This window comes from Triticum aestivum, chromosome 5A (assembly GCF_018294505.1).
Source record: "Triticum aestivum cultivar Chinese Spring chromosome 5A, IWGSC CS RefSeq v2.1, whole genome shotgun sequence".
Taxonomy (NCBI): Eukaryota; Viridiplantae; Streptophyta; class Magnoliopsida; order Poales; family Poaceae; genus Triticum; species Triticum aestivum.
Window position 1 is genome coordinate 213562730 of NC_057806.1, and position 9718 is coordinate 213572447.

A 9718-nucleotide genomic window follows, 5' to 3' on the forward strand; every position below is an offset into this window, starting at 1 on the left:
TCGCGGCCGTCATCACCAACTCTCTCCCCCTCTGTGCAACGGTGTAACCTCTCTATTCCTAATGTAATTCTCTACTTAAACATGGTGCTTCATGCTATATATTATCCAATGATGTATGGCCATCCTATGATGTCTGAGTAGATTTGTTTTGTCCTATGGGTTGGTTGATGATCGTGATTGTTTGAGTTGTATGTTTTATTTTGGTATTGTCCTATGGTGCCGTCCATGTCACGCAAGCATGTGGGATTACCGTTGTAGGTTGTTGCAATACTTTCATGATTCGCTTATAGTGGATGGCGAGAGTGACAGAAGCTTCTACCCGAGTAAGGGGTTGTTGTGTATGGGAGTAAAAAGGACTTGATACTTAATGCTATGTTTGGGTTTTACCTTAATGTTCTTTAGTAGTTGTGGATGCTTACTAGAGTTTCAATCATAAGTTCATATGATCCAAGTACGGAAAGTATGTTAGCTCATGCCTCTCCCTCATATAAAATTACAATAATGATTACCGGTCTAGTTATCGATTGCCTAGGGACAAAATCCTTCTGTTGTGACAAAAATAATATTTCTACTAAATAACTAATTTTTTATTATCCCGTAAAGTACTTCTAGTTTTATTCTTGCAAAGTAGTTATAGATTACACCTACAAAGTACTTCTAATTTCATACTTGTTCTAGGTGAAAGAAAACGTTAAGTGTGCGTAGAGTTGTATCCGTGGTCGATAGAACTTGAAGAGAATATAAATTCTACCTTTAGCTCCTCATTGGGTTCGATACTCTTATTTATCGAAAAATCTACAATTGATCCTCCATACTTGTGGGTTATCACTCTTCAGGGTGTACGTCGGCAGGTGTGACGGACGCGACCGGCGATGACGCAGCACACTAGCATGCTCCTGCGGCCCTCACGTCCTCCCATGGCAGGATGACCATACTGGCTGCACTTTAGTGGGGAAACTTTAGACGCCGAAGGAGCGCGCACTTGAGGAAGACGACGCAAGCGACCTCGTTGACGAACACAGCGAGCGTCTCGGTGTCTTCGCTGCGCCACGACAAGTAGAGCGGGCGCCCCGTGTAGCCCTGGAACTCAGACCAACGCGCGTCCTCCCATAGGCTCGGCGCTGCGTCGGGTCCGACAGTAGCGCGTACGCCTCATTGAGCACCACGGCCATGCCCGGCGTTGCCGTCGTTACCCTCGACGTCCGGGTAGCAGCGCTTCTGCAGCGCCTGATAGCTGGCTTTGAAGTCGTCATATGGCGATGAGGGCTCTACCCCCAGCAGCTCGTACAGGTCATAGTCTGTCGCCCACGACGAGCCCTCTTGGCCACTAGAGCTGGATGGGCAGTACACGGACCCGAAGCTGCCGCTCCCGCATGAAGCTCCCCGACGGGCAGGAGGTCGCCATCAAGCGCGTCGAGCGAGTGTCCAACGGCGTACGCCGGCGACGGAGGTTCGACGCGGAACGGGTGCAGGCAGTCGGTGATGTCGAAGGTGGTGGCGGAGCTGGAGTGGGCCGTGATGCTCTGCGAGGAGTGTATCATATGGTCGGCGAGCGGTGGGCGAAACGTCAGCTCCTTTTAGTTCTACCGATTTTACAAAAAAACTTGAGTACCTGTGTATTACATCATTTTCACCGATGTGTCTAGTCAAAGCCAACTGGATCCAGTTGATCGGTGCCACCTCATCAAATACGGTAGCCAAATTTGTATTAGAGACCGTAGGTGAACCCTTTTGACAAGTTTAGGGACCGTATTTTAGGTAATTTGAACTACAAGGACTAGAGTGGGTTCCAGCTTAAGTGTCGAGATTGTGGGTGAATTTTACCCACTTTAATCCCTGTAGTTCAAAATACCTAAAATACGGTCCCTAAACTTAGCCTTCATCTAGCTCCTCAATCTTTTCTTTTGGGTTTCAACCCAGCAAAAGTTATGGCTTTTTAAACTTTCTAAACTCTCAAATAAATACATGTGAAGACAAGATCTGGGCTGATTTCTTTGTTAACGTCTCTGGATCATGTTTGCACAAGGTGAGTGGCAGGGGACCATGGTGTTTCTTTTTTTGGAAGCATGTGCGAGGGACTGGTTACACTTTTCATATTAGAACGGTCTGCTCAATTAAATTACGGAGCCCTCGGGCGCTAAGTTGTCATGTCCTTACTTGTTATATCTGGTTGTGAGCATTAATTTTGTTGTCACCTTTTTTAAAAAAATAGTGCAATTATGCCATTTAGTATATTTTGGCATTGTTGATACAGATTAAAGGGACTAGTGAAGGACGGTAAGTGTTTTAGCGGGTTTTAGTATCATGAGTAAAGAGTGTTGTACACCTGCAAAAAAAGTGAAGTATTGTGGATTGACGTTCGTCAAAAATTGAAGTGCCGAAGGACTCGATGAAGGCTAAGCTAGTATATGCTTCTTTGTGTGTGTGTGTGTGTGATGAAAAAGACGTTTTGGAGGCCGAGCTTCATGGATGCTTTTATTTTTGAAAAATTCAAATTCAAATTTTTATGGTTCAAAAAAATCTGAAAAAATATATGTGTGTATGTAAGGATGTAACTCACATGTGTGTAAAAATTTATGATGAAATACCTTGAGTTGCGACCTGTACAAAAAAGATAAATTCATATCCTGAAAGGATGAATAGTATAATGTATTAAACAGCCCCAAATTTGTGTTTTTTTGCACAACCCTCATTTCAATGTATTTTAAACCAAAAATTTACACACATGTGTGTTATGCCTTCATATATATCTGTAATTTATTTCAGAATTTTTTGAAATGTAAAATTATGAATTTCGATGAAATTTCAAATTTAAATTTGGAGGTCTCACCGGAGGCCGAGCTCCAAAAGGGTTTTCCGGTGTGTGTTAGACTAAATAAGGATTAGGCCTCCTCCAATGCACCGGTGCTTAGACGAAGTGTTAAACACGTTAAAAAGTTTAGCAACTAAAGCCTTGGCCACTTCCAATGCATTGGTGTTTACCTGTGGTGCTAAGTGCATCAAAAATCTTAGCAACTAGTCTTCACAATGCATAGGTGCTTAGCTTTTGTAGCTAAGTTTCACTTATTGAATTGTTTAACAATTAAACTTCTTCATGTATTGGTTGGTAGTCATTGTGCATAGGTCCACGTGCTTAGCACCGTTTCCTCTTGAGGTCACCAAGACTACCCACAATGGGAGTAACATAGGTGGTAACATCACATATATTTAGACAAATAGATGATGTGGCAAGTAATTAATAAAGAAAGAGAGTGATGTGGTAACATAGCTAGGTACTATGCATGCCGACTAGTTAATTTTGACGAGGTGTCGTAGAACTAAATGAAGAAAGAGAGAGTTGAGTATCATATCATTATACCGTATCATAATAAATGTTATGCTACTATGTGTCATGCATGGCAATAAATAAAGTATTACATGATACTAATATATGATACTATGCATTAATGTTCTCTTCTTTTTAATTGTTTTAACAAATCACTTTTTTGCCTATTTGACACCCTTAGCACATGTACACCATGGAGCATTGGAAAGAGTCATGCATGGGTACTTGTTGTTGCTAAGCTTCCTCATTTAGCAACTAAATTCTTTCATGCATTGGTGAGCTACTTTCATTTAAATGTTTTGCCTAAATTTGCGCGCTTAGCATTATTTCTTTGTAGGGTCACTACACTCATTTCTTCTCTTAATTAACTTGCCACATCATAGGTTTTTGCTTAGATGACAGCTTTAGAATCTATACAAGCTGGAGCATTGAGAAGGGCCTTAAACAGGCCGATAAAGTGCATGGCTATGTGTTCAAAATTTAGGCCTATTTGGTTTCAATAAGTCACCTGACTTATAAGTCAGGTGACTTAAAACCAGTGACTTATAAGTCACGCCTGTTTGATTGTTACCTGACTTATAAGTCATCTGACCACACATTTCCAGCTTGATTTTTTTATGTAAAGATGGTGAGACCCATGTAAAAGGGGTGACTTATAAATTTTAAGTTAGGGTGGAGCAACTTATGACTTATAAGTTGGGTCTGTTTGACAAAATAAGTCATTTTTTTATTTTTCAACTTATAAGTTGGTGACTTATTTGGAACCAAACAGGGCCTTAATGTGTGGATGGAGGTGGAAGGAGGATTACAATTGAGCTGGAAAGGGAAAGATTTTAGCTGAAAGGAGAGAAAGAACAATTTAACGGTAGAAAGAAGTTAAAAATACCACTTCATGCACATGTGCCGGTGTTAAACTACTGAAATATATCAGACGTCGAACTACTGAAATATGTATTCTCAGAGCAATTAACTACTTAATTAAAGATTGCACAAGCTATGAACTCAGCTGGTACTGAAATATGTATTCTCAGAGCAATTAACTACTTCATTAAAGATTGCACAAACTTAACTACTTAATTAAAGATTGCACAAACTATGAACTCAGCTGGAACACGCATCATACGGAACCATAACACACTCCCGTCCGATGAACAACACAAGGAATGAATGAAAACTACAAAATTTATTGTGTGCAAAAGCTCTTTCTTTCTCTTTCAGGTTTCAACCAACTTATGTATGATTACAGCATGAACACAAAAATGAGAGCCGCTAAATGGCTCTCGACTATGAACAGCAAAATAAAAAAATTACTATAAAAAATAAAAAAAATAACTTTTTTTATGGAAAATGTTTTGGTGCGTGAGGTTCGTGCCAATTTTCAACGGGTTTGCACATCTAAGTAGCTCTCAGTAAAAAAAAATCAAAATTGGTGGTATGTGAAACAGTTTACTGTTTATGTTTTGTTCAGACCAATATTTTTCTTTCTCTCAGATGTTCAAACGCGTTGAAAATTGGTACAGACATGCAAAAATAATCAGTTTTTTTTTTATTTTTCTAGTATTTTATTATTTTACTGTTCATCGAGATCAGATGGGCTCAGGCACAGAAATGGATATTCACACAAAAATATCATGCTATGCATCTGAGCATCTGAATAATACAGATACAACAAGCATACAGGGTGGAAATATACACTATACGATACACACCAACAATACCTTCAGTTCCCATTCTATCAATTCGATTAGTTTGGGAACTACTTGGAGAGCGGCAGTACTAACACGATTAAGCTGGGAAAGCAACTGATTGGTGTGAGATTAGGCATGCGCCAATATTTGAGTTACGTATCTTTATGCAACCCAAAGGATCTGCAGGCGACCGGTATAAGAGAACTAGCCTACTTCTGCATAACATGGTCACTGTGCTCCGATCTTCGAAAATATCCCAGAGAAATTGGGCAGCTTATCAACATGCTTTAGTGCTCGCTCTGCAATTTGCCTTGTCCTAAAGTCACCATGCCTGAAAGCTTCAACCAAGGCTGTACTGACATTTTGGTTTCCCGAGATCTCATAAGCTATTTCATCCGTCCTAAGGATCCTTTCTACTGCCCACACCGCTCTCTGCCTCAGCGCCTCAGTCCGATTCTCACACAATACATCAAGAATTGGTTTGACGCCCTCTGCGTCGCACAGGACCATCACACCTTGATCAATGTCCAGTCCATCGTCTAATAATGTGGACAGTGCTGTTAGAGAGGCTTCAACAACTTTCTCATTGTTGTGATCCAAGCAAGCAACCAACTTCTCCACCACCTTCCCTTCCAAGAGACAGAAGCTTTCCCTTGACGAACATATTCCATGATGAACTCTACAGACACCAGTTTCTACAGACTTCTGACTGAGGCATGGAAATATTGAAAAACACAATCCCCCGTTGGGAGGTGGCAGAATCTTCGTTAGATGCTTTGACTGGCCAGATAGATTTCCTAGTGCGGTGGCAGAGACAATCTGGACAGTGTCAAGACCATTCATCTGAAGCAGATCACTAAATAGTGCAGTGAGATTGTATTCACGAGCAACAGCAATGATATCTGGATCATCCTCCAAGATAAATGTGATCCGGGAGACTATCCTAACTAGACCTTCAAGAAAAGGGTTGACGAAACGCCCCCCACGACTCTCCCCTTGTCTGATCATTATCACTTTGGATATTATTGTGGTGAAAGCCCCATCTTCAACAAGACGTCTGGTTAGCACCGAATCCTGCAGAGGAAGATCAGCTACAAGACCAGCAGCTGGTGCTTGCTCTTCAGAAATACCATTGTTGTCAGCAATGACTCTAATCAAGCTGCTGAGTTGACTAAAATTTCCACGAAAAGCTTCAGCCAGTTCTTGACCCATACATGGTGATATGTTATTCAAGAGCTTGATGGAAGCCATGCGAACCTCTCTTTGAGGTGCTTCAATAAACTGAATTAAACTGACAGTAGCCCCTGAGCTTTTGATGGCATCAACTATGCCTTGGACAGTTGTAGAAGAACTAGTTAAACCAACAAGCACCTGGAGTAACTTACACTCAGTTGCAGGTCCTGTATTGCTGATGAGATGAAGCAGATTGTGAACAATTTCTTCAGATACCAGTGTCTGCCTGTTGTGGTCAAGTGGAATGGACTGAAAATTTGCACCTGATGCCACAACATTTGCAAGAATTGTTGCTGATACCTTCTTCAACCTCATTGGAAGCTGATTACTGCCAACTGTAAAGAGGTCTGCTATGAGAGGTGGGAGAATACCTGCTTCAATTAGTATCTTCGCACTGACGTCGTAAGATGAAATTTGATTCAGTGCCTTCAGAGCTGCTTCTCTAGCCTCCCTATTCCCACTTTTCATGATATTGACTAGTGCGGAGCCTGCTGTTTGTGCCACAAAGACCTTCACCTCGTTGGTTAAAACAAGCTCCCCAACATAAGCAGCCATAGATAATTGTGTATCAGCTGAACCTACAAATGCACACAAGAAGGAACTAAGCCCTGAGTACAAAGAAAGAACATTGGAAAATGAATATCAGTCATAACACATTTCTACCGTTCCAGTGACACATTTTTTATACAGTGCACGTGCTAACTAGAAGATACCCATAGTAAGAAAAATCTAATACTTAAGTGAACATATACCAACTGAACCTTGCACATAATAGTTAACCCAATCAACATGAACTGCCCCAACATATTGATGTTAGAGGGGGAATTCTTATCCATGCACTGAAGTAATACCACAGTGACAAAGCTATATACAAGTGAACTGAAATAATCTGTTCGAAATAGTTCATCTTAGGCATGCAGCAATCCCATGATTAATTACCTTCATCTTGAAATAAATTTGAATTCTGCAGCTAGGCAGCTGGGTAATGCACCACATCCTAATGTATATAATTACTCTCTTTTTATCTTATGAGTCTAATTCCTCGTATGTTATAATTTTCTGCTTTATGTATTTGAAAAAGTATTTTTATAACTATGGTAACAAAAAGTGGTGAGAAACGACTATTCAATATGGATGGTGAGATAAAAGAGCAATAAAACAGGAATGCAGGAAAGCAAAACACAGATAAGAAGCAAATTAATGAGAATATCGCCAGGGGTAGCACATATCACTGTCATTCAGTAGTTTAATGGCAATGGCAACATACATGACCTCTGCCTTTTTTTTAAATAAGGAAATTGTATAAATAATACCTTCAAGAAGAAGCCTAAGAAGCGGTTGCAGTCTACCGTTTTCCGCCATCTGTCTAACATTTTTTTCACAGCTCTCCAAATTCACAAGTGTCTTATCAGCCCTATCAACTGTCAACAGGTTTTCTATTTTACTACTTGACAAGCCAACAAGTATAAGTATGGCCCCAGGAACGCTCCCAATTTTTTCTGAAAGAGGTTTATATTGTGAAAGTTCATATAACAGAGATGCAGCCTGTTCTTTCTCTTGGACGTGGCCATGAGATAAGAACTTCACTATTGTGCGAATATTGTCCCCGGCAGCAATCTCATCCTGTGAAAAAAATTCTGGGATATTAGAAACACAAGATTGGTGACAAATTTAAAACTATGGAAAGTAGATTCATAAAAAAAGCACCTTGTTATCATTGTCATCTTTAGCTACAAAGCAAAGACTTTCCAATGACTTTTGCCGTACTTTTGTACTGCTATTCTTCAACAGCTCGGAAATTAAGCTTATCAAGCCAAGCTTCCTCACTACATGTCTGCTGGATCTACTTCTCTGACATATCTCCACAACATATTCAAGTGCTTGCAAAGTATCATGTTCTGAATTCTCGGAAGTTAAGGATTTACGGGCTACATCAAGTTTAGCTGCCTCATTCCTATGCATCCATTCATCAATAGTGTTTCTCAGAGCAATGCTTGGATTCAACTCAGTGCTGCTGAGCTCCTTCCTAGTAATAGGGCAGATAAGGCTCCTTCCACTGCTATCAGATTCCTGGAACCACTTCAAAATGGCTTCCCGTTCAAATGTAGCACCACTCTCTAAAGTGACAGGATCCCGCATAATTTGTTTTGTGAGTGGACAAAGAAATGATTCATAAATAGGCTCAACGCGCAAGCTGTCAGTGGACGAATCATAATGACCATCTTGAACGTCTGCCATCACACCACGGCACTGCATACAAATTCAGAGGGAAGAAATCAGAGATATATATAGTAGGTTCATAAGAGACAGGCCAGCAATGAAAGACATGCAACAATTGGAAAGGATTACTACGAGCGTGCAAAAGATATTGAGATCGTCACCCTAAAGCCACGAAATGCCAGACATACTCAAAAGTTGCTGAAAAACATTCGATATTAGGTATATATATTTTTCATGTGAATATATTGCACTTAGAACCCCAAGTTCAATAATCATTTTTCTATACTAGTAAGAAATCCAACCAAACCTACTACTAACACCGATTACATATACCTAACTTGGCATCACTTCCATCACATATCAATGCTACTGGGACGGATTTTACCTCAAATCCACGAGTAATAGGAAAGTGAAGCGCACTTAGTGGAGACAGCGGCCGGGGAGCACCTGCTGAGAGCAGTATTGTTAAAGCGGGGATTAGCACGAGGTAGCGACGAGGGATGTTCACAGGACCACCGAAAGACAGGGCGCGTACCTCGGAGAGGAATTAGTCGCTCAACGGAGAGCAAATACGACCGGCCACAGCAATTCACACGACTGCGGCGGCACTACCCAGCCATGGCGGTGGGGAGGAAAAGCAGATCGATATGGCTGAGGGGACAAGGTGGAAGATCTGCCGGGGGGAGAAACTACGAGACGGCGGAGGCGGACCAGTGAGGCGGAGGGCGAGACCCGGAAGGGTAGGGGAAGGGTAGGGGAGAGGGGAGCGGAAGGGAGATACTTCTCGGCGACGGGTGCTACTTGCTAGTCAGCTAGCCTGCTGCGAGTGGGTAAGCGAAGCCGCACAGGAGGGCCGAGGGCGCCGTATCAACCGCTCGTTTCTATGCAACGCCTTCTATTTCTAGCTATGGACTGTGCAAAGCGGGGTGGGTTTGCGGGGTTCGGGCCTGATGAATCGGATTCAGACCGATAAGACTAGTATCAGTGGGGAGTAATCGTAGACATACGTACTAATCTATGTTATTATTTTTACACTCGGAAGTAACATATACTGTTATTATATGATATTATCCAACACTTTATTTATTAGGTTATAGATTCATTTTATCTTAGTATGTGTGATGTTATGAGTAACTAGTTATGTTCAACTGCAAAAACAATGAATAACTAGTTATGTTGTCGCGTGTCTCTTTTTCTTCATTAATTACTTGTCACATCATCTATTTTGTATAGATATGTGTGATGTTATCAT

The 9718-nt window shown here is 41.2% G+C and overlaps 1 protein-coding gene across 3 annotated transcripts; it reads right to left on the reverse strand.

Moving 5' to 3' along the window:
• Positions 1-4934: 4934 nt before the first annotated feature.
• Positions 4935-9335, reverse strand: LOC123102810 (U-box domain-containing protein 44). Of its 3 annotated transcripts, XM_044524244.1 has the most exons (6): positions 9002-9335; positions 8852-8916; positions 7954-8496; positions 7560-7869; positions 6618-6824; positions 4935-6509 (listed from the first exon to the last, which is right to left on the reverse strand). In XM_044524244.1, exons 3-6 carry the CDS (start codon positions 8482-8484, stop codon positions 5242-5244), a joined length of 2316 nt encoding a protein of 771 aa, XP_044380179.1. In that variant the 5' UTR covers positions 8485-8496; positions 8852-8916; positions 9002-9335; the 3' UTR covers positions 4935-5241. The 3 variants fall into 3 exon arrangements, with proteins under 3 accessions (XP_044380179.1, XP_044380178.1, XP_044380176.1); XM_044524243.1 differs by having other exon boundaries at positions 4935-6824; positions 8852-8913; XM_044524241.1 differs by having other exon boundaries at positions 4935-6824.
• Positions 9336-9718: the final 383 nt, after the last annotated feature.

Coding starts and splice junctions, on each gene's coding strand:
- LOC123102810 (XM_044524243.1), bottom strand. CDS start 8,484: ATGGCAGACGTTCAAGATGGTCATTATGATTCGTCCACTGACAGCTTG. Junction 7,870..7,953: donor AAGATGACAATGATAACAAG/GTGCTTTTTTTA, acceptor TTTTTTTCACAG/GATGAGATTGCTGCCGGGGA. Junction 6,825..7,559: donor TCTTAGGCTTCTTCTTGAAG/GTATTATTTATA, acceptor GTGCATTTGTAG/GTTCAGCTGATACACAATTA.